This window comes from Schistosoma mansoni, chromosome 1, assembly GCF_000237925.1.
Source record: "Schistosoma mansoni strain Puerto Rico chromosome 1, complete genome".
NCBI lineage: Eukaryota > Metazoa > Platyhelminthes > Trematoda > Strigeidida > Schistosomatidae > Schistosoma > Schistosoma mansoni.
In genome coordinates, this window is record NC_031495.1 from 52621672 (window position 1) to 52648174 (window position 26503).

Consider the following 26503-nt stretch of genomic DNA (forward strand, 5'->3'; position numbering starts at 1 on the left):
CATAACAATCCCATTGATCTAAAAAAAGTGTTCACCTCCAAATGTAAACTAGACTTTGCATATAAATGTCCTTAACAAGTATATGTGTGACCAGATTGTCCGAAACGTATTGCGCTAATATATTACATAGTTCCAATGATCTCCATCTTACTACACTATTCAAATCTATCCAAGGGACTAATTGCTTATATTATCGTTGTACTAACCATTTTGGTTAAGAAACTGGAGTTAATTATTTCAAGCAACTTTAATGTGACTCTAGCTTCCTACCAGAATCTTTAGTACAACAACAATGTTACCGCAAATATACATGGCATGGTTCTCGCCAACAAAGAATTCCTCATCTCAGCGTGAACCATACTGCTGACAGAATATTTTTTCACCATTATTGTTTTCAATATAAACATTTATTCCCTGACCGACGATAAGTCATATGACTTAGGTCTCAAGTGTTCTATTCAGGTTGATATATATACCAGTGTCCATATTTGTCAATTCTCTCTCCACTAACAGTCTCCTAGAATTAGACACAGACATGATGAGGAAAATGCAGTCTGGAAATGGAAGGTAGATTCAAACGTGATGAACATGGAATCAAACGTCAAGTTAATGAAGTGAGGCTAAATATCGAGTGAAGTACATTCCGCACTTCTGCATCATAGTCTTCTCGTGGGACGAAATTTTAAGGCCAGTGTATTTACGTTAGGAGTATGAGGATTTCAAGTTAGCATTCAGCAGCTTTAGGGTTAGGAGATAGAATCGAAGGGTTTTTGTGTTAAGAGTTAAGTGTCAAAAGATGTAGGGCTAAGATCAGAAGTCTGTATGTATTACAAAACTATGAACTCTGACTCAACTTATCAATCTGTAGCACCAACAAGTTCATCAATTAAATAAAACACTTAATGTGACTTTATAACTTTTTATTTTGGAGCTTTTACACGAAGGCCACATTCCGAATTGCCTATTTTAATTGGTTAACCTTGTGCTCACTCCCAAATTCGCCTTGGGTTTTCGATCTATCCTTTTTTTCACTAATAAAACTCGTCCGACCAACCACTTTAAGCGTGGAATACCACGTATATGTGGAAAAAAAAGATAACGACGATATACAAGGCAGTCATCGATTATTATGGAACAACATGAAGTTTACTAGCATAAAATCAGAGGAGACTTAGCGTCATACCTTAAGAAACTGAAGTGAAATAAAGGGTCTACCACGCAGATCACCTGGGTGCCACATTGTTTAAATAATTTAATGCGTTAAAACACGGTTATCGTGATTTAAAAATTTAACTTGTTTGTATAACTGTGAGGAACAAGTGCGTTTATGTGTATAAGATTGTGAGTTTCTATCTAAAAAGAGTTATGAGTTGAGTTTTGCCTCTTCATGTGACTACATTCGATTTAATTTTTCAGTTTTGTCAATGTAGGTGGTCATGTCCTCAGCTTTTAATTACCAGTGGCAGGGATGCCAGGCCACTTGATCTATATTACTCCCTTCGATTTGTATTACAGTGAAGAACTGGGCTGCTAACTTCTAACTGGCGATCACTCAATATTTATCTTCAGGAAAGACGAAGAAGTAAGAAACGGAAATTTTGTAGAAGTACTTTGTGCTGAGGATTATATATTAGCGCAATACATTTCCAACAATCTGATCACACATATACTTGTTAAGACACTTTATATATTATATATTGTACCAAAAATATAATATTGAATAAAGCTAATAATAATAACCCATCTTTATTTGAATGTATGATATTGTAGTGACCTACATGTGTGACGAGAACGCGATTGGTATGTTGGAGACAATTATTACTATAACCAGTTGTACCAGTGATTGTTTTACTGTAGTTGCTCGTTTAACTGTACTGAAGACATTTTTATTTCCGTTGCCCGTGACCTTGCATGAACCAGAGTACGCTCGGCAGTTCCGCCTGTGAACGTTGGCGCGTCTCACTATTCTTCCGATACCAAGAGATCGCCAAAAAATATATCTTACTTCAACCGTCAACAACCTTCGGGTTTTGGGCCTACCGAGAGAACCAAGTCCATATCTGGTACGTAATCTTCCTGTAGTGGTGATCATAGTCAATCGCGACTTGATGCTATCCACAATAATACGTGTTCTGGTACAAAATTCCGTAATTCACTACTCGCTGTGATGACCGAAACTCCCGATGTAACTGACTTGATTCATATTTTTTTAACTTTTTTAGGCTACCCTCTGAGACGATCATTCCTAGATGGAAGGAAAATATAAGACATAATAATACCGAAATCATTCAGTATACGGTGAACCAGTATCGAGTCACCCTGTGACCTGCAATAAGATAACAGAAATAGGTTGAGGTGTTGCAGTCTGTATTCGTATGACAGACGAGGAGGACCTCTTATCATTTTGGATCCTTACAGTTGAACTCACTCCTGTGTATCCGCTTCATACTTGAAACAAGAACTCGTTGCTTGAATCCCATATTCCAAAAGGGATCTCACAAAAGTCGGGTATAATACCCCAAACATTTCTCCATCGAAGTAGTGAAATGACCTACGAATAGCCTGAAGCTCTGGCTTTCGACAGTCCTATTTTCATTGATATTTCTAAGACCCTTGCCTATTATGACTCCTGGATCTTTAAATTCATTAAGCTAGGATACAAAATTTCAATTATTGTGTGATGATATTAATCATCACAGTTATTTATTTACATCACCGAACTCATGTTAGAATTAGTTTTCAGTGACGAAATACACATCCATTCGATCAGTGAATTGAGGTCATCCTGTAATGTTATTAACTCCGCCTGTAGCTCCTCTAGGGTTACCGCCAGCCCCAAGCCCGGTTAAAGGACGAGGTTTAGGCACGATGTCAGCAACCCCGTCCCGTAGAAACCAACCTTGCTAAAAATGCGCCAACCTAAATAAACAAATCAAACCATTTAAAATTTTCCCTACGAGTTGAAGGAACAGTTGTGATACCTGATGGTGAGAGTCGAGATTCTTCGGAAGCCATGAAGCCACTTCGTCTTTCCAACAATCAGAGCAACGATCTTTATAGGCACATGGAACGTCCGGACAACGTGTGAGTCCGGAGAGACCAATCAAATAGAGATGGAAATAAGGAAATACAACTAGACGGTTTTCGGAACCATCGGAACCTACTGTATCCAAACTGAACAGCAAAGGTTAGTGCGGAAGAAATGGAGCTGTACTCCACATACTAGGAAAGTATCTCTGATGCTGTCCAGAGAAGCACGAAATGCACTTGTAGGATGGGTATCGCATGGATTTATGATAATCAAAGCATCATTCAGAACAAAGAAGGAGGTAATCACAACGAATGTTATCCAATGTTATGCACCCACCAATGATAGCAACAACGACGATAAAGATCAGTTCTATTCGAGGCTGCAATCAACACAGATAAGTGCTAAAGGAAGGACCTGACCATCCTGATGGGAGATCTAAATGCTAAAGTCGGAATGGACAACACAGGATATGAAGATATAATTGGACGACATGGGCTAGGAGAGAGAAATAAAAATGGGGAGAGACTTGCAAATCTATGTGCATTCAACAAGTTCGTTACAGGCGGCACAATATTTCCACACAAACGCATACACAAAGCTACATGGATCTCACCGGACCAAACCACAGAGAACCAGATAGATCACATTTGTATCAACCAAAAATTCCGAAGATCAATGGAAGGTGTGAGAACCCGGAGAGGAGCTGACATAGCTTCAAACCACCGTCTGGTTGTGGCCAAGATGAGAATGAAGCTAAAGAAACATTGGACAACTGGAGAAACAGCATTACATAGGTTCAATACAGCCTTCCTTCGAGATACTGACAAGCTCAACGAACTCAAGATAACTCTCAACAACCGGTTCCAAGCTTTACAGGATATACTGGAAGAACAAGATACTACGATGGAAGACAACTGGAAAGGAATCGAAGAAGCACTAACGTCAACGTGATAAGAGGTTCTGGACTGCAAGAAGCATCATCATAAGGAATGGTTTTCTATGGAAACCCTGAACAACATTCAGGAAAAAAGAACACAAAGACAGAAATTAACAACAGCTGAACAAAAGCAGATTAAGTTAAGGCACAACTTGAATACACAGAACCAAACAATTAAATGAGTTAACAAGCAAAAATAAGTGGAAGAGCCATCAACGACACCGGAAATAGCTCCAAGAGAAGAGTTGGATAATGTTGCTCACTCTCTTTCTATTTCTTCTAGTATCCGACTGGATTACGAAGACCTTCACAGTCTAGGAGAAGCATGTAATACAACGGAAAGCTTGCATACAACTAGACGATATCGACTTCACAGATGGCCAAGACCACCTATCCCATTCACACCAACAAGTGCAGGTCAGGACAGGGAGTACAGTAGCGGCTTTCATAGCAGTAGGTCTCAACATACACTCCGTTCAAAGCAAGATCTTCAAATACGACAACGAACACCGACTCAATCACACTTGATGGAGTACTCTGAAAGAGGTGGAAACTTTCATTTACCTGGTCAGCATCACCGATCAGTAAGGAGGATCTGATACAGATGTAAAGGCAAGGATCAGCAAAGCATGGTCTACATTCCTACCACTGAAGAACACATGGGACTCAAAACAACTGTCTGTCAATCAACACCAAATTTAGAATCTTCAATACGAACATCAAGGCAGTTCTATTGTACGATGCTGAAACTTCCAGCATTGCTACAACTGTCATCAAAACAGTACAACTATTTATAAACAATTGTCTACGTAAGATATGCAATGTCTACGGGCCGGATACTATCAGTAACAGCCTACTGTAAGAGAGAACAATCCGGCTTCCAGATAAGGAGGAAATTAGGAAAAGAAGTTGAAAGTGGATGGGTCATTCATTGTGTATGTCATCAAATTGCATCAGGAAGCAAGCGCCAACTTTGAATCCTGAAGGCAAGCGGGAAAGAGGAGGGCCAAAGAACAGACTGGGCTGGGAATCGAGAGGAGACATAAAAAGTATGAATAGCAACTAGAAACAACTGGAAAGGATTTCCCCAGGTCTGAGTTGGTTGGAGATTGCTTGTGAACGGCCTATTCTCTCCCATGAAAGGTAGCACACGTATGCAGAAGTAACTGTAATATTTTTCTGTCCGATACAATGTGTGTAGATCCACGAATGTTTACTTCATCTAAGAGATTAGAACAGAAGAGTTTGCTTTATTTGTTAATTCATTTATATAAAATGACAACGTAAAGGACCGAGGATTGTATTTTGGGGGATTCCACATATTCTTAGGTTGGCAGAACCTCATTTCTCCGCGTTCCTTGCTTCTGTCATTGAGAAAGACATTTATTTATTTTATGATTTCATTACAGATCCCGAAACTTCGCGGTTTTGATCCAAGGCCGAGGATAGAGACCTTGTCAAAGGTTTTACTCGGGCCTTCGAAAATCGCGTCAAAGGGAGTATTTTTATCTTTCGTTACAGCCAAATTTTCTCTAGATATGGGCCGATTTATCAACCATGAATGCCTTTTTGTGGTATTTTTACTAACTGATGATTGCCTTTTACTCGATTACGCGCTGATTGAGAATATTAAATACGATACGTTACTTTGTGGTCATCTGGTTCTATCTGCCTTCAATTTCACTATCTCGGGAACTATCTTTAGCGCAATAAATCGAAAACTCCTTATTTATATGTGTGATTTGCAGTGGACCCTGTATTTTCCAACAGGATGTGAAACCCAGAGATTTGTGTGAGGTAAGATAAATATCCAAAAAAGCGTAAATCAGCCTAACATCACAAAAGGAGGGAGGGTAGAGTTACTGACCAGCAAGCATTGATGGTGAGGGCGATAACTTCATTACACCCAAGTATGTGGAGCAGAACATTTTGTGTCAGGCTCTTTATGGATGAGAACAAGTCAATCAATCTGTGATATTGAGGTTGTTCTCCTACACTCACCATTCAGACTTATGTTTCTAATTTTTATGCTGGATGATGGACCTAAAAAGAAGATATACAACTGGTGTATGCACAAGTAATTCTACCCCACACTTAAGTAATCTGTTCTTGTGAATACGTGTTTTCAGTAAGGTCATGTTTATTCCATACAGTCACGGTACTTGGATAACACGAAAGAGTAATTCGTGTTAAGTACTAAAGATGATGTGTAACTTCGACTCGGGCAAGGAAGGTACACGATTATCCCTCAATCTTTGTGTATTCAAAATGAACAGAGCCCGAATTCCACTTTTTTCCTGTGTTGGATAACAAACAATAATGACAAACTCTTAAAGATTTCTGGTTTTAATATACAACGGGTTTCTCTTATCTGTTGTAATGAACAATACCTTGACAGGTTTACGATCATGTAAGAAGTTAACATTTTGTTATTCGATTCCTCCGGTTTGTATATTATTTACTATAGGATCATATGCTCGTATCTCTTTTTGTCCAGAGTTTCGGGTTTCAAGTTAATAACCTAAGTTCATCTGCGTGACAGTCATTGGCCAAATAATTATCTTCGGTCCAGAAAATAAAACTAGCCATGATATTCTTTCAATATTTTGGCAATTTTGATTATTTCAGATACACGTTCGATAGCGTTTTTAGGGACACAAAACTTATGTCTGCTCAAGCTGTAGTGACTTAAGAATTGGTATCATAAGGGAAGTAGAACCTATCTATTTAGAGATGCTGAAGTGGTCGTAGGACAACTCTATCCTCGAAGAAGACGGGTCGATCCGTATTACTCACTCTGTGGAACTACTGTTCGATCTCCCACTGTCAATGGAGAATCCATTATTATTACACTTTGATGACTTTTGACCTGATCAACGTCTTGGATTACCATCTCCAGTGGATTACACTGAAGATGGAAACAGGGACAGGAGCATAACATTCAGAAGTGAGGCGGGGGTTAACCTCAAGTGGTTACAAACGTTTTACCGTTCATTGGATGAAAACAGGGGATATGATACATATACATAACCGGTCCCGAGGCCCGAATCCGAGCCTTGTAAAGTCCGCCTCAAAATAGGTTTTTAAGCCTTCAGATATGTGGGACTTAAAAGCAACTTAATAATGGAGTACTGTATCTTAAAACATCCAGTCACTAGTACTTATGTAGTCTTGTTTCCATTTTAAACCATTGACTAAATGCCTACAAATGAGAGATTCAGTAAAGTAAGTCAGTCTGTAGGAATACAGTTTACTCTTTACGAATGGTCACGTATTAGAATTCTTTAATGGTTGAAGTTGTCTAAACAATTTCCCAGTAATCACTCAACGAGAAGCTTTATATATTCTAGAGAACTCAGAACAAAATGTCACAATATTTTTTCCCACCTGTTTCACATACTCAGGCTCCCAATTGGAAGGGTCAGCGGTCAACTGTTATCAGGTATGAAAGCTTATTAAAATTCAACTTTCATCTCGTTCATAACTATTTGGATCAAATTTGGTTGACCTGACCAACTGAACCAGCATCAAATATGATAGAAGGTAACAGTGATTGAAGAATCATCCTCTAGTTGCAACCACGAACTGCTTATGGACAAATACTGTAGGAATATCATCACACTCAATATTTTATTGGACATTAGATTTGTTTAAACGTTTCAGTTCTATAACGACCTATAACACAAAAGAGTGAACACTTCTAAAATGGCTAAAAAGAGAGGAGAGATTGCATTGCAAGAAGAAATTGTGGACGAAGATAGTTGGAACGCTCTGCGTATAAAGCAAGGGCTAATGGGTATTCTGTCAATTGTTTCTTATTTTGTTTCAGTTGTAGATGTCTACCAAGAATGGTGTGGTCCTTGTTCCGCTGTTGTTGGTCTTTTTAAACGACTCAAAACGGAACTAAACGACGACTTATTGCATTTTGCAGTTGCAAGAGCAGATACTGTAGAAAGCTTTGAACTGTACCGGGGGAAGTGCGAACCTTATTTTCTATTTTTTGGAGTGAGTTGCAATATTTCATTTTGACGAAACAGGGTGGATGCCTTGTTGCAGCAGTAAAAGGAGTAAATCCCCCACAGTTGGAGGAATGTATCTTGAGCAAGTTAAAGCAAGAACACGATGTTATAAGCGGTGAAGCTGAAAGGGTTGAGGTGCCCTTATTATTATGTTTTTAAGTTGTTCCATAGATACGTGATCCTATGGTTATCGCTAAAGAACTAAAAGAGGCGGAGATTAAACAAAGAAAAGAGGAGGAGGAGGGTAAGAATTTTGATTTTCTATTTCACCGAAAAATCTGAATCAAGAGATTGAACAGGAGCTTACCTTAGCAGTACTGAAACCTGATGTTGTTCAGTCAGGAGTAGCAGAACAGATTATTGGAGAAGTTAGGAATGTTTTTTAATTCTATTTTGTTTTAGCTCGAAGAAAAAGGTATCGAAATACTCGAAAGCCAAGAGCATTTGTTTACTGCTGAAGAGGCCGAAATCTTCTATGAAAATGTTAAAGATCAGCCTTATTTTCAAGATCTGGTTGGATTTATGACATCTGGTCCAAGCAAAATTATAGTCTGTGCATTAAAAGGCAAGCAAGGCATTATCAGTGAGCTGAGAGGACTAATTGGACCGTCTATTTTTGAAAAGGATTCAGAGGAAATGAATGAAACGTAAGTGATGTGCACAGAATATTTGAGGCTTCATTTAAAACCTGAATGTTAAAGCTGAACTCTGTACTTTAGAAACAAAAGACATTTAGTCTCGTGCTAATGTGATAAGTGGTAGTTTTGAATATGATGTACCTAGTGGCGACTCTCAGATAGATCCAAATTGTGCTCTAATAGCTATAGCTGAACAAGCACGCGTAGAGAGCAAAAATTTCATGGTGTTATGTGAAAGCAATATATTGCAACTAAGGTTATGTTCACAAAACTTTGTACTGCACTCCTTGTTGTATACAAATATCACTAGTTTTTTCATACCATCTCCCTTTTCACTTTTTACCCGAAGTTATTGAATTATAAGCAATACCTCTGTGCAAATATACAACGGTCTTACAGTTATGGGGGCTGACTTGTATTTTTTGCAAGTAACGTACTCGGATGCATAATTTTTAGTTATATCGAATTTTCGGATACAAAAATGTCATGAATATTTTCCCAGCCACTTTTGTGAAGTTCTATAACTGCAGTTAGACAGTACGTCCATTGAAAGGCAAATAATAGGTCACAATTTTCAAGCTTTACTCCACCTAATCTTTTATCAACTTTACATGTATGTGTGTCAAAGAACCAACAAGATACATTGTAGGATGAGGCTTACTTTTGCAGCACCATATGTAATTCATAATGAAAGTTTCTGACAAAAACAGTACGAACAATATCTGCTTGGTATTTAGTGCTCAACGAAAATAATAGTACAGTTTTAAGTAGCATAAATTGAAGTAATATAGCAGGAAACTAAGTACTCAAGCCTATTTCTGACTTACATAGTACATGATAATGCCAAAGAACTATATATTCGGATGCGTTGGTACCCCATTACAGTTCAGGTGCTCATTCATATCACAGTAAATTAGTCTCCATATTGTGGTAAAGTAATGGTATCACCTATCAAACTTGTTCTTATTCTTAATCTAAGAAGAGCTGTTAGTTTTGAACTTGCTTAACACTTGTGCTTATTGACCAAACTTGATTTTTGGGCGAATCAAATTCACTTGGTTTTGGTTACTTGCATCTATCCATTGGTGTTTAGGACTGCCATTGATCAGTCTCTTATTGGCATATGTGCATACTGTGCGTATTGTCTCGATATATCTTTAATTCACAAGCAGTATAAACAAAGATGGATAGTGGCTGGCAGTGGAGTCCAGGACTCGGGTTTCGTCCTATTTCGGATCCGTCAGTTGGATGTACCTGCATCTCAGAGTTGAAGTTCACTCTGGGATAACGCGATGGCTTTTGGAGCAAACGGTACTGCGTTCGAGTCCCAGAGTGAACGTCAACTCTCAGGTGCAGGTAAATCAAACTGACGGATCCGAAATAGGACGAAACCCGAGTCCTGGATTTCACTTCTGTCCACCGCCCACCATCAATCTTTGCTTATAATGAATCAAATTATTGTTATTTATAACATTTAAAATAAACACAGACTATTTAATAAATTTGGTTTTGTCCATCTAGTCGTGATGATCCATTTTCAAACGCTGATTAAACGTAAGGTATTATATTTCATAACAGAAGCGATTTCAATTTAATATGAAATGACTTAGGTTGTCCCGATATTGATTTCATAACTGAAACTTGATTGGCGAATAGGGATCCTGTGCAGAATAACCCGATATTGTCATTATGGTATAAGTTAATGTGAAATAAACGGTGTTTTAAGCGAATGGTATTGGTATCCAGTCTCAGAGTAAACGTCAATTTCAAGGTGCGAGTACATCCAATTGAAGAGTAACAAGCAGGATGAAACATGCATCCTGGACTCCACTGCTAATCACAACCATCTTTTCGATATCAAAGCTGACTTGACCAAAAGCTCAGTTCGGGGTTAAAATATTTACTTTGGTTAGGTATTGTGAAAGCTTAAGTCTATTGTATCATCTGGTTAGATAACTTCTGATCATGATTATTTTGAATTATTTTGTACCGATCCGTTAGTTGGTTTATGTTATATCTTAATAAAATGTTCTGATACTTGTAGTTAGATTAATAATCGCTTTAATGAATGACTATCGTCCGGTCAAATTACATTAGTGTGGGAAGTCAATATGATGGTTGAATTAAAGTTTTTTGATAAACAAAATGCCATAACAAACTCGCTTTTGAAGAACGTTTCAGATTTATTGGAATTGTTATAGAATGTTTGGTCGAAAAATGCTGCTGAATTCTTAATACTGATAAATAACGTTTATTTGTTGTTTAGGATAAGAGCAAAATATGGCACTGGGATAATCCAGAATGCGATCCATGCATCAAGCTCAAAAGAAGAGGCTGCAAGGTATGGTATTTAAATACTTGGTATTATGTATAAATGGTTGATCCTAGTTTTCTATTTTCTGGTTGTGATTAACGTATAGTTTATCTTTTAAGTACTTATGAACATAAACTAGATGACAATGAATATTGATGCTGCTTTTATGGTGATCTACACGTTTTTGTAGGCCATTTATTAATTTTGAAATGTATGAATTTTCATGGTAGATTTTCTGCCTAACTGAACTCAGATTTTGTAGGAAGTTTAGGACAAATTATTGACTGATTATTAAAAATCAGGTAGAAGTAATTTTGGACGATGCAAACTGCATTTAATCCAACATAAACTTGGAGACGAATACAAAGTATGAGACTTTACTTCGCGGTCATTGAGTAGATGAATATCTGAGAGAAAATAATTTGCTGATTTCGTTAAATTGACACATACTTTTATTAGGTCTAGTTGGCTGTTTAAAGTTATTTCCCTGACAATTTAACAACACCTTATGAAAGTTTGATAACTTCTAGTGGGAATATTTTATCATTCCTTTATGTTAACTTGGAGTGTATAGTATTTTTAATGAGATTGTGAACCGATCAATGTAACACCACTATTGTAAACCTAGAAGCACTGGAAGTCCGTTTCGTCCTAATATGGGACCCCTAGTCAGTGCACATCCACGATCCCGAACTCGAATATGGAAGATGGTCGCGCAATATCGTGGCTTAGTTGGAATTATGCATTAACACCGTTGGACGCCCCCTCGGTGGTGTAGAGGTTAGGCGTTTGCGCGAGATAGAAGGTCCTGGGTTCGAGTCCTATGTGCGAGGTCGTGTATGCATATTGATGAGGTGTCCCATACTGTGAAAATAATGGTCGTCCGTTGCTTCCAGGTTTTTAATAGTGGTTTGACATTGGTCGATTCATGGTCTTAATTAAAACTCAATAATCTCCACAACCCTGTACTAATAAAAGTATTTTCTTTAGAACTGAGTTTCGATCCCATAATTTTGGTTTAATGTAACACTTATGAGGAATGGATTATGTTGATCCCGTTTTCCTTTTTTTCAATCTCTGCTATGTGCTCGCTCCGCTCTTTAAACTTTACAATGATTGAACTCTTTGGTTTGTTGATTAGTCTGTCAACTGGTTGGTTACGGAAATCATGTATTTATGTTAGATAGTTCGATATAAAGTAGGATGATTAATCATTGAAAAAACTGATAGCTATTTTCTTCGTCTAAAGTTTTCATTCCAAACCTTAAATATTTCAGCCTAAGATTTTTCTAACTGGAGTTAGTTTGGGTTTTAATGACATCTTTGATTCAATGTATGATTGCTTGAAATATAAATCAAAGTTACTAGTTTCATGTTTCTGACTGAAGTAATGATAAGAACGTTCTTATCAATTTATTTTAGCGGTTTCATACAAATTAACTTGGACTATAACAACAAGTAGGTTAATGTTTATGGCTTATGCCTTGGTTTACAAACTTCAGGTAACATCATGGTTTACAACTTGAAGTAATCAGCTGTTCTGTAAAAAAATATTACTGGCTGGAGTTTTACTTTCTGATAAAAATATTGTCTCATTTCCTCTACACACCGTTCCTGTGATACCCAACATAAAGTATGCATTTCTAGCTTCAGATGGTAAAATATCCGTTTGTATTAGGCTCTGCTTTTTCATTTGATAAATGAGACATTAAAAACGGTCACTGATATGTGGATAGTGAAGGTAAAATATGATTAGTCACCGAGTGTGGACAAACAGACACAACCTACTGACCATTAGATATGTGGTTTCCCCTCATGAAGTTGTTTTCGATTCTGATCCCGCTGAGAATGACTGCCTGTAATTGTGTGGAATAAAGTATTGTCTAATCTATACTTTGATTATCTATTCTGGGTGGTGTATCCTGGTTCTGACATAACGTGACTAGTTTTATCATTGTATTAACGTATTATCGTAGTATACCTTGAGTGAGAGAGGAATATTTGAAACATTCGTTATACTAGTGACATACTCTTATATCATAGAGAGTATTAGCTAGTGTAAGATTTAATCGTGTAAATCCTCAAGTTATCCAAAAAAGGTGCCCAATACAAGTTTATGCAATAATTGAGAGATCACAACCAAAAATCTTTTTATATTTTTATGAACAACCTACATCTGGTTGCTTATATCTATACTTTTCCATGTACGACATCAAATAGCATATATTCAATAGTCTATGTTATGGTTACATTTGAGTTATTGAAACAAATTATAACAATTTTCAGTGTTTTAAATATTATTTGGGTTAAATTCACTTAGTATTGTTTGTTTGAATCTTCCCATTGATGATTAGGACTGCAACTGGTCAGTCTCTTATTGGCATATGTGCATACTGTGCGTATTGCCTCGATATCGCCTTAATTCACAAGCATTATAAGCAAAGATGGATAGTGGCTAGCAGTGGATAACACGATGGTGTTTGAAGCGAAAGGTACTGGGTTCGAGTCTCAGAGTGAACTTCAACTCTGAGATGCAGGTACATCCAGCTGACGAGTCCCGAATAGGACGAAACGCGCGTCGTGGATTTCACTGCTAGCCACTATCCATCTTTGCTTACGATTATTTGGGTTAGTTTATCATTTGCAAATCAAATTTGATGTATTAAATGTCTAGTCATAATCTAAAATGTTGTTTTAGTTTTACTTCATAGTTATGGAAAATAATAACATTACTTAATATTATCCTTATTTAGTTATTTAACTTAAAAATATGTACTTTCATCTTTGTTTCTTTACATATTCGGCAAAACATTCGCTTAAAATAAACAGAGAACTAGCGTTTTTCTATCCAGGTTATGAGCCACCAGTAATTACAGTGAAACGTACCCAACCAGTTAGTAAAGAACACGAAGAAACAGTTCATGCTACTGGAAAACATGAAATTGAACGAACAGTTGCAGTATTACGACCACAAGCTTATGAATTATATAAAGATGAAATAGTAAAACAAATTAAAAATGCTGGATTTACAATAGCACTGGAGAAAGCTATACAGCTGACTAAAGAACAAGTAGAAGAATATTATAAGGAGCATATGGGACAACCATATTTTGGGGAATTAACTACTGTAATGTCCAGTGGTCCATGTTTGGCTTTATTATTAGCTAGAGAAGTAAGATTATTATTTTTTAAATAGTCAAATGAACTTATTCATGAGGATTCTCATAATGCTAACAAAAGTCAATCATACAATATTTATTAGGAATAACAAGTTGTTTGAAGCTAACATTAAATAAAAGACTAGTGTAAACTTACATTTGTCTAAACTGACTGACTCTATCCAGCCAAATAAAATCTTTTGAGCAGATAAAAAATAGATACAAGAAACATTTGAAACATTTACTCCGTGAGTAATTCTGGAATCACAGAGGAACTTAATCCCCTAGTCAAGTAACTGGAATCTGTTTGGAGTTTGCGAAATAAGTAAATAATCAGGTTCTGGAGAATTCTTGTTTTGTTTCTAAGATCACGATATACGTCAATTCAACATTATATCAATACCTTAGATTGTCAACCGGTAAGAAAGGAGTTTCTCTTCTTACTCTATTGATCTGTCCTGCTAGATAATCTGAATAATCTTATTGGATAGTTCATTTTGTTGTTGAACCCCACAATGTCTATCAGTTAACCATTTTGAGTTTATTAAAACGTAGTAAAAAGTTATATTTTTACTAACTGTTAACGTTATGCAGCCACAAATCAAGTTTTATCCTTTAATATCTCCGCGACTCAGTAAAACTTAAAATTATAAGGAGATCAATAGTGTTGATGATCCGTTTTTGTTATTTAATTCACCCTGTTTGGTTATTATTGTAACAGTCCAGTCAATGAAATAAGATATTATTGTCTAATGGCCATGTAATGAATGTAAGCAAGACTTAAGATGTATAATAAGCATTCCTGAAAGTCATTAAAAACGTAGGAATTTATTTATTTTTATTTATTTATTTAAACACATAAATATTGGTACAAAGGGGCACCAGATACATATACGCCACACAAATCTCATTCGATTTGTGTGAGGGCTGTGGCAATGCCCGGGTGCCCAGACCGAAGCAGGCGATTTTCTTAGGGGGCAACACCCTGAGCCTTTGACCTAAAGATCTGATCCACAAGGCAGTGAAGCATCGTAAGGAGATGCAGTCCTATGGTAGTCGGTGACCAACGATTGACTCATATGCCATTTGTTCCTTTAGGATACTGGAGCCCATGTGCACCATTGGTTTGGAATCAGGGTTTTCCAACTCCCCTAGGTGGACTTTCGGTGTCCACCAACCCGGTTAGAGCGCTGGACACTCGCTTTTCGTCCTCTCAATTTCGTAAGCAACACCCCTGGTGCGAGAAGGCAGTGAGTAGGACTTCGCTGGCAGATGCTATATACGCGTGGCCATTGTGAGGGCATTTTGAGAGGGAGAGCTGACTTTGCTCACTCTCGGCCGTACCAGGGCATTTGGGGGCGTTTACTAATATTTATTTATTTATTTAAACACATAAATATTGGTACAAGGGGGCACCAGATATATATGCGCCACACAAATCTTATTTGATTTATCCGTTTTTGATGTTAAGTCAAAAATTCATAAAGAATAGGCTAATAGCAGATTAATTTTTGATGCAAATGTTATTCCAGATTTACTTGCGTATTAGAATAAACTACATAACAATAAGATTTTAATTCAACTCATCATTGATATTAATTTTTTTTATCTACGATGATGAGTCGGAAAGCTTCATAATCATTCTATTTCCTTTTGTAAGCAAAGATGGGTTGTGGCTAGTAGTGAAACCTGCTATGCACATATGCCAACTAGAGACTGACCAGTTGCAGTCCTAAACATCAATGGGAAGATTCAAACAAACAATACTACATGTATTTTTTTGGTTTATTAACTTATATAACACATTATTATGCTTCTATTTTTAAAAGCATATTTTGAATGAATAATTTTTCCTAATCACATCAACTTAGTAAATTTCAAGCTTCATTTATAAATAGGATGCTGTCGCTAAATGGAGAGAAATGCTAGGCCCAGCAAGTGTTAATGAAGCTAAAGCTACAGCTCCTGAATCATTACGAGCTCAGTTTACCATGACCAGTGGGAAAAATAAAGAAATCAACCTTCTACATGGATCAGCTAACGAGCATGAAGTGGAGAAAGATATTAATGTATTTTTCCCAGTCGAAAAGACAGTTGCAGCCATTAAACCAGATGCATATGCTAATCGAGATGAAATTATTGAAAGGATCGAATCAGCTGGTTTTCATGTGGCAGCACGTAAAGAAACAACTCTTACCAAAGATATAGCTCGAAAACTATATGAAAACTGTTCTGGTCAACCATTTTACAATGATCTAGTTAATCATATGGTCAGGTATGTCATATTATTTGTTAAAAAGTACTTTTCATTGTGAAACTTGGAAATATTGTTGGGATTTGTCACAGCCTTGGTACAGTAAAGTTGTCAGTGGTGAAAATTGAAATGCAAGTCTAATTTTTTTTTGTGAAAGGCTAAAAGACAAAAAAATAATTCGATAAACAATACTTTTAAATAAAACGTGACATAAATCACATAGTTCTCCTTCTTATTTCTCATAAAGTGTACAGATCCAGTCAACACTAATGCCTAAATGTTCATAAAAACGGTTCAAAATACTTTTTTTAGAAATCTTTGTAGAGAAATTAGGCACTATATTTCTTAATAAGATGTTTTGTACATTTTAACCCAATTGTTTTATATTGGTTTTCAGTTGTTCCCTAAAAGCATTGAGGATGACTTCATTTTCAGTATAGAGGTAACTAGAACAAGCTGGACTAAAGGATCAGTCTGAATCATGAACCGAATGAAATAAGTGGTTCTCGAGGCATATTATTTGCTACCTTACACAGTTCTTCACCATGCCTGAATAAAACCGAATGTCCGATGTAAACTTTCCATATCCCTTAATAGTATCTGTATATAACCACTAGTAAGTAAGCAATCTCACACGAAGTCAGAACACTTTTTGGAGGAGGTAAGGGAAGACTCAATCTAGTATCCGGTGAAGAACTTTACGGATGTATTTTGAAGAATACATCATTGATGAGATGATATGTATGGGGGATTAAGTCCTCTTTTAAGTTTTTAGGTTACAGTTGTCCCTCAGACCTTAATTATCTATAATGCCAATACTAAAACAATTTATAACTTATTATCAGACCATCCTTCTTTCTACCATTATCAAATTTCCTTCGTCTCCTTGTTCTTACGTAGCTATGATATTCTTTTTGTAATCCTTACTTAACCAATATTAGTGTTCGAATTCTCATCAAGAATTTACCAGTTCTCTTATTAAGTATCAAGTGCTTTATCAGTCCTTTAATCGTGTACCATAATTCATTTATTTACTAATTTATACCTCCAAATATAATGATTGCCCTATCAACTTTTTAATTACCTCATTAATCATTTGTCATTATTTTAACGTGTAACGGTTTTATCCAGTACTGTGTCACGTGATTGGCAGTGATCTCATCATTATTACTAAACATATATATTGGTGTAGAGCTATGATGGAAAACCAATTAAAAAGAAATATTTCTTCGGTCTGTGAATATTTTTCTAAAAGAAATAGACTAAGCTTACAAACTAATTCAATTTCACATATTTATTATTGGTGAAAAATTACTTTACTTGTCCAAATGGTCAGTCTAATACGATGTCAGGAAAGCAATTCGATCCTTCTTAAGTAGCTTTCTCTTACTGAATGATGAAAAAGTTACGTGAGATGTCAGATGAGCTTTAACTCAACAACCTGGAAATAAGCTCCTTAACTATTACTATATCAATGATAATAATCTACTCCATTCATTTTGGTTCAATAAATTAAATGATGTAGTCAAGTCTGAAAGAATACATATTAAGTGCAACTAAGTCAGTAACTTTACATAGGTTATCCAAGTTATTAGTAAAATTATCTAGGATACTCATAATCTGATAACCTAATACTTCGCACGCCTACACATTGGCCGTACTAGCTTGGTAAATATCAGTAACGAAAAGGTAGTAAACAGCTGTTATTTTTGCCTATTTATATCTGTAACTTAATAACTCAATTTTTTCTGTGAAAAGTTGAATGATATCAAAGAGTGTCACACAGAACTTGGTTATTACGTAAGATAAAATCAAAGACCATTTTAGAAATATATTTCATGTTTAAAATTTAACAGCCTTCATTCGTTAGATTGAGCTGTTCTAAAAATAACGACAGAGAACTGTGGTGGCCTTAAAGTGCTAGTCAACTAACTAACGTTGCTGAATTTACAAAAGGCTTTTATAAGTAGCTTGTTCACTTGTTTTATCTTATTCTTTGTCACTTTTCTGTTGATCACTTTTAAATACAGTGGTCAAACTTTGTTCATGATTTTGACAAGAAGCAATGCAATTTCCGGTTGGCGGCAACTTATGGGACCAACAGATCCAAACAAAGCATCTGACGAATCATCAGAAAGGTATCATTATGAAGTTAATTTATTTACTGTAAACATAGGTGATTGAAAGATATGGGATAATATAATATTAAAACTTCCAGGGACAATTAATAACGGACCCATCCACTTTTCTGGGAATGATCTGAAATCATATAACTCAAAGCATATGATGACTTATCACGGGTATCAACCAGGAAGCTATAATGTCTGTTTATGACTCAGAACAAAAGCTAGTGATTTTATGATCTGATACGGCGACTTGATTTGGAAAATGTCAACGTTACTGGAACTTGATACTGCATAGACCAGAATCTCACTTTGGTAAACGGATCAATATCGCATAAAAGTGAACTATCGACTAGTAGATGCATTTTATTATCTATATAATATAACATGAAGGCATAGCTGCACTTGTAATTAGCGTTGATGATCCTTTTACCAATAACTGATCCAGTTTTATATCTACTAATAAGAAGTAAGCTAACTTCTGAAATTTAGTTTCGCGAAGCTGAGAGAGATTGAGTTTAGTATAAATAGACCATGAATCACTCAGAAATTGTATAATGAATTTACTGATTATCATTTGAATTATTTTCTACTGTTAAGTTCCATAAAGAGATCAAAATGCTCATATAAAGTATTTTCACGTACAATGTATTTTATCCCTAAAAAGAGTAGTTTACAGTTTTTCGTCTTTTTCACCTGATATATGGTTAAATTTTGCAGACTTCTTATTCGAATTTCTTAGGTTTCAGAGTTTTATCTTTCTGCTTTTAAATTTCATGAATGAAAAAAATCTATGATATTTTTGTCTTTTTAGTATTCGTGCAATTTATGGTAGAGATATTCTTCGTAATGCAGTTCATGGATCATCTAATAAAGACGAAGTTCAGCGGATTCAGAATTTATTATTCAGCGGTATCGAAGCTAGTGAAGAAAACCGTAAGCAAATCATTAGAAATTTATGAAAGTATGTGATGAGTAGTAGTTTTTTTCTAACATGATGTACTCACTAGCAGTTCCCAAACCTGTTCAAGTCGTACTCTAATAGCAATGAATGGACTGACATCCGAAGACTATGGAGATATGTATATGTATTGTTATAATTGGATTTAAGAGCTCAGTAATGCACTAACCATTTACCGTTTTATATAGGCTCCACAAACTAGTCAATATTAATTAAATGTATTCCAGAACTTACGTTTGAGTTCCTACGACATACATCATGATCTGATTTTTACAAGCCTTTATGATTCATTAAAAACCTGAAGAACGTGACACACCCAATTGGAATGATCACCTTGATGGAGTTGTCCGATCTACTTATTGTAATGACACAGTCGAGATTTATTAGCTGGATGAACTGTTTTTTGCTATCATACAGTCCCAGAAGATTTAGGATCGATGGCGATTAGATTGAAATCAGTAGATTAAAGCTTAATGGAGGAGTTTTACTGCCGACTGCATTGAAGCGTAATGACACTGTGACTTTTCCAGAAGATAATCAGTATTTTGAATAATACTGACTTGCACGGACAAAAAGATGGGTTAGGAGCAATGGGTTTAGAACATATCTCACACTAGTTGTCGTATGGACGTTTTGGACCGATTGTAAGGTTCAATCAGTAAACATAGCTTATGTTTGTAAAACTTTATCTATGGCTTTCTTGACTGTTCTCCAAATTATATATTGCAGCTTCCAAGATTAAAATCATGTATCATATTGAATAAAGGGTCTCACTTAACAGGAATTCGAAATTCTCTGTCATGAATTTTCGCACTACCTATTTAATGAATTGAAGCTATTTACATCTATGCCAAAATCAGTATTGTTTGTGACTGACGGAATAACGTGGAAACATCATCATGTTTCTATGAATCACGTGAATTAATGAAGTCCCAAAAACCCTAGTTGGGGAATAAGCAGCAAAATCGGTAATTTATTAGTCTGAAAAATTTACACCCACCAAACAAGCCAAATGTCACTCGTTTATTTACTAGATTCTATTATGTAAAACGTTGATGTACCAGCCATCATTACATGCTTAAAATTTAAAGGTCACAATAATAATTAGATGAGATCAGTTTATTACTCACCACAAATGATAATGACTGCTTGTAACTGTCCGTGGACTTCTCAGATATCCAATGTTTGGCTACGAAGTTTGAATATTGATTTGAGTCTGCTGACTATCATAGACAGTATAGTCCACTTAAAAAACCATTTCATATGTATTTTGCTGACACTATGTATACTTGCTTGCTTGCATCTGTTATCCTTCGTGGAGCATAGGCTGCCAACTACGATTCTCCAACCAACTCTATCCTTGGCTTTTCTTTCCACCTGTTTCCAAGTGCTATTCATTCTTTTGATATCTGTCTCCAATTCCTGATTCAATATGTTTTTCGGTTTGCCTCTTTTTCTTTACCCTTGAGGATTCCAAGTTAGGATGTGCTTTGTGATGCGGTTTGATGAAAGTATAAAACTAAAGTCTATAAAATAAGTTTAATTATTACGATCATCGATTTATTAGTTACGCTAGTAAAAGGTTCCTTAAAAAGACAAAGCATAGTCATTTAGTAAAAAAATCCATCAGAAATTCATGTTCATTTGTGCATTGATCTCTAAAAAGTCGAATTTTAGCTAGCTGGTTGTTTACAGCCATGTTGATAAAATGTTATAGAAATAAAGTAAATAATTAGATATGCTTATTATTCCCTAATTACTGTTACATATCTGATTTATTCAGTTGATGTGTTATTTACACCCCGATAATTTTCTCTCTGTCTTTCATTTAGAAACGATGTCGTCAAGAAGTAGTAGACGAGGTCAGTGAATCGACTTTTTATGATAATGGAATACTGAATTCTCGGTAATCTGTCCTAAAATACTTTGAAGAATTTGGTGATATGATTCTATATAAAGTATTTAAAGTAAATACACCCGAATACCAAGGTTGGTTGAAAATCACACGCTGATTTCATCCAAGTTTAAACCTAACCTAAAATAGATGATCAGAGTTCAAGATCTTGTAGTAGTGTAACTCATCAAAGCGAACAAATCCATAAAAAAAACAGATAGCGAAGTCGATATGAGATAAACAAGGTGATTATCATGGATTTAGATAATCTTAAAATCAACACTAAATACCGCTACTTACTAAGATCTTTTAATCACTCATTTAATTCAGTAGTGAATGCTGCAAACATTCAATATTCCAATTTCTTAAAATAATCACTATTATCATGTAAATCACAAAGGAAACTGAGAAATCAGAAATTGTATGCATTAAGTGAGGCTTGAGTGTGTTAAAAATAAAAAAAAATACTTTTCTTGTGATATTTCTAAATTAGTTCGAGAGTATAAGTAAAAATCAGAAAGCTTATAAATGTCTATGAAATAAACCACTATTTTCCATACCCTTCTTTGGAGGAGTTTTTTTAACCACACTATCTGGTACCTGTAAGTAAACAAGACTTTAATGGAGATTTTAGTAGATATTTGTTTAAACTAAATGTGTTTTTCATTTTGAACTTTCACTAGCTAGAAAACTCTGTGTTCATACTCAGTGGTCCAATAGTATTATGCTCCTTTATAGACTGGAACTTGTTTGTTTTAAACCCAGTTGGTGTCATAAAAGTATACCAATGAGAAGTTCCAAAGTATGATAAAATAACTGTCCATGGCTCCTTGATTTCCTGCGGATCTCTTGATAATAATAGTTCATATTGAAAACTACACACAGTTTGGTATTCAAATAGCATCCGAATCAAGCTATGTTTTCTTTAGATGTGGTAGATAAATTTTTTATATTATTTTGTCATCAATGATGATTGTAGTAGTCACGGTTATTCATGAAATAATTGACAAATTTACATTGTAAATAACTTCAACTCTTTGAAGTTTAGATGTGCATTAAGAACTCATTTACTTGTTCACTCGTATCTCAGAAAGCAGTTGATAAGTTTTAAAAGCTTTGAACGTTTACAGCTGTTATAATTGGTAGTCATTAAAGGCAATAAAAAATGTCTCATCCATCAACACTGTTTATTGTATACCTCAAAACGATCGATCACTTAAATAATATTCTCACCCAATTCCCAAAACTAGTTATTCAACCACCATGAAGCCTAATTAAACAGTCTGAAGAATTCCACACTACTCGTAGTTAAAAACTCATTTGATTATACACATAAAGTAAACGACTGACGCACAACAAGTAAGAATTTGTAATATGTAAAAAAGGAGGACATTTATGGCAATGAACTAAGTTTCAGGTTTATGATCAATTTACTGTAATCCATGAACTGTAAGAGGAATCGCAATGGTTGATAAATAAGATAAAAGCTTGATATTAGGACGACATTAAAATTTCATAAATACACAGTAAGCATATATAAAATGACTTCCCAGAGAAGGACTCCCAAAGTTTCGTGATTTTATGTATTCACCTCGTCTTAGTAATATCAATGAAGAGTCTTTAAGCTTCATGAAATAAAGGTTGATTTATTTCATCAATTACTAATGGCTATCAACAAGAATAATAATATAATCAAACCATTCAGCATAATCAGTTTGTTATTTCAGTTAATTTCTAAGAAATAAATGACAAAATATTAGAAGTATTACTTTAGTAAAAATCACTATGAACACTGAAACTAATGCCAAATGAAAACCAAAGTAAATTTCCTTGCCTTCGTTGGGTAGTTATAACTAAATACCATAACGTGAAGTAAATATTTTGATACTACCATATTGCCGTTATAAGCTAAAACAGGTATATCTCTTAGCATAAGATAATTCTTCTCTATTGTACTGATACACTTACAATTTTATCGGTTATCTTTCCTTAAGATTCAATAAATGAAGAGATGGATACGGATAAAGGTTAGTTTGACACCAATATTTGAGATAATGATAATAACAATAAGATTTATTACATTAGTTTCTTAAACATTATAATAATTAGTTACGGTTAGACTCGGTGCTTATTTTGTAATTTCCGAGGAAGATTGTCTTTCTTAATGATGAATTCCATTAAACATATAAAGTTAGTTTCATGGTCTATCGACGATTCGTTTCAATGAAGCTACTTAGAGGAAAAATGAAATACAATATTGTGTTGTTTGTTTCGGTTTCAATATTCAGTTTACTGAAGGATAAACCTGATCAGTAGTTGGTCCCTGAATACTAAAACGGCTAGCACATGGTGTGTAAAACATACTTCCATCTGTTATTAGCCAATAGTATCTGATAAGAATCGCAAAACAACGTGAATAATATACCATGACTTGTATTAATAAGCTGTTCTGTATACTTTCTATTACGTATATTTACAGTCTAGAAGACAATACATCCATTTAGAAGGATTATCTTTTAGAAATAATGTTAAATTTAAAGATTCACAAATTATTGAATCACTCGATATTTGTATATTAGAATTGGAACAAATAATGTTAAAAATAATAAATTTATTTTTTGTTATATCCCAATGAGTAGAAAAAAATGCATTACTGATGTTTCGTGACTTAATGTAAGCTACTTCTTCAAAGTAAATAAATAACCGTATTCAGTCATCTATTAACTTTCTACCCAATGCTCAATTTATTTGGAATCATCAAGTCCAACCTTGGCACTGATATCTACAAACAAAGTTTAACTTCTAATCGATTCCAAGTGTTTTACAGTGTAAATAGAAGTGATAACAATACTTTGGTGTTAAATCATTGAAGCGACAATAAATCATTTGCCGATAGAAATAAATTATTTTTATTGATAGACAACGTCTACCAAACTAAAGATTCTAGGATAGCTGGGAATATTCTCCATTTTTAATTAAATTCCATATTGGTAAAATACAGTTGTACTTTTAAATGAATCTTTCAATTATTCAATGAATCAAGTATACACTTTGATCATACCATAACTATTTAATTATATCATATAAGTAACAGATGAAAGTATTTCCAATTTGTTATATCTAAAAACTCTTTACCGCACTAAGTTGAACATCCACACTTCATGAAGTATTCTAAAACAAGGACAGGATAGTCATTTATCTATGTTTGTGATAATTAGATTGTTATTTTTTCCTCTCTTACTCTTAGATCACATTTTATGGTTAAACATATGATAGATCTTTTTTGACGGGGTTTTGTTTCCTGAGCTTGATGGTTTGGTCGTGAAGCTTTCACGTCTTTCTGAACGACATCATCAGAGCCACCTGAGCCAGAAATCTTCTCCACTATCTCAATATGATAGATCTTTCTATGTCGTGAAATATAAGTAAAATTAGTGCAGAAATTGGACATAAAATAGTTTACAAACATTGAGACTGACATTGTCTAAACAAATTAGGCATCACTAGTTTGTACACTGTTAGATGACTTGATTACTTTTAACCAATACATAAGTAAATTATAACTGTCATTACTTTACCATCATAGAAAGTCATGTTTCTTTGGTCTATTTTTATCTTGGTATTATTCACTTACAATTAACAAGTATTTAAATCATTACTTAATTTTTTAAAATTTAGATCACTTATATGAAGTTAAAGAAGAGCAAGGTAGGCACACCTCAGCTTATACCTTATATATTTAATGTACTTTAGATAAGTCACTTATAAAATTACTTTTCGCATGCTAGAATTGTGTTTTCTCATGTGTATACACGAAAACAACATATTTAGCAGTTAGAACTAGAAGTTGATCAAGGTTATACAGTGATGAGGATAACAATTATGTAGGAAGGATTTTGTGAATTATTCATAATTTTTTAACGAGAAAACGTGAACTATGGAATGACAGCTTGGGGATATCGCAAATCGACTGATATTAAATATGTAAATCATTGGATAATAAATCAGTGGTTTAAAATTAACAGGCCCAACATGAATCCTGAAGGTCTATTGTCAGACTGATCTTATGGTCTTTGGTGTTCACTATTGAAAATCTCATATTAAGAAGCTATCATAACCGTTTTCTGAAGTTATTATTGAGTGTCTGTTTTTATTTATGTTCCACACGCCCTTGTATTTCACAGCTTTTGAAAACTGATAAATCATCTTGAGCAAGTTGTTATCCTTATTGATCCTTAGCTGTATTTCAATTGACTTTTAGTTATTTATTTTAAACAACGATGTTTAATTTAGACCCCTTATGGATATAAAACATTTCAGTTATATAATTATACTACTTAGACAATAATGACTTGACTAATTACTTATTAATCTTATACATAAATACTGACTAAAGTAAGTTAAAATTAGGTAAGGTCGTTAAAAGTAGTCTATTCAAAGAAAAAGGTTTGAGTACGAAATTCGTCAAAATTGTATGGAATATTCAAAATGAAAACTCCCAATTTAAGTAGTTAAGTATTATATAAGTAATTTTCATTATGATCTACACAAATCTTGTCAAATCTAATTAATAATTCTAAAGTAATCAGTTTAAATGAACACTAACTGTTTGATTATTACAATTGAATATTTTTTTAAAAAGATTGTATTTTCAATTCAGTTAGTATTGTTTGTTTGAATCTTCCCATTGATGCTTAGGACTGCAACTGGTCAGTCTCCTATTGACCATATGTGTATACTGTGTGTATTGCCTCGATATCGCCTCAATTCACAAGCATTATAAGCAAAGATGTATAGTGGCTAGCCGTGGAATCAAGGACGCGCGTTTCGTCCTACTTGGGACTCGTCAACTGGATGTACCTGGCATCTCAGAGCAGTTGTTTCTGGAATTCGCATTTGGCTTTCCCGTCCTCCAGTTCAATCCTAATGGGTCTTCTTAGTGTACTTTTCCTGCGTCCATTGAGGCGCAGACAAATGCGCGCTCGTATTAAAGCGTGATCAGAGTCTAAACAAGTATTCCAATACGAGCGACAATCTTCTATCGAGCCTCTCCAACGATGACTGATGGCAATATGGTCTATTTGAGTCCATCGTTGGTTTGGTGCACGTGGTCGCCATGTTAGACGATGTCTCTCCTTATGCTTAAAATTAGGGCTTGCTAAAAAAAACGATTG

The 26503-nt window shown here is 34.9% G+C and overlaps 2 protein-coding genes across 2 annotated transcripts in view; one reads left to right on the plus strand and one right to left on the minus strand.

Moving 5' to 3' along the window:
- The window catches only part of Smp_168260 (hypothetical protein), a gene marked incomplete at its 3' end in the record, with an annotated part of 14777 nt that extends 13555 nt beyond the window's left edge, over positions 1-1222 (minus strand). The window contains exon 1 of the mRNA XM_018794822.1: positions 1184-1222. The remainder of the gene's footprint in view (positions 1-1183) is intronic.
- A 6451-nt stretch (positions 1223-7673) lies between these two features.
- Positions 7674-19436, plus strand: Smp_168270 (nucleoside diphosphate kinase; the record flags this gene model as incomplete). Its single annotated transcript, XM_018794823.1, has 11 exons — positions 7674-7764; positions 7798-7973; positions 8006-8122; positions 8159-8231; positions 8276-8355; positions 8390-8634; positions 10892-10966; positions 13769-14111; positions 15996-16372; positions 18382-18489; positions 19289-19436. The coding sequence occupies 11 exons, from the start codon at positions 7674-7676 to the stop codon at positions 19434-19436; spliced, it is 1833 nt and encodes a 610-aa protein (XP_018649196.1).
- Between the last annotated feature and the right edge of the window lie 7067 nt (positions 19437-26503).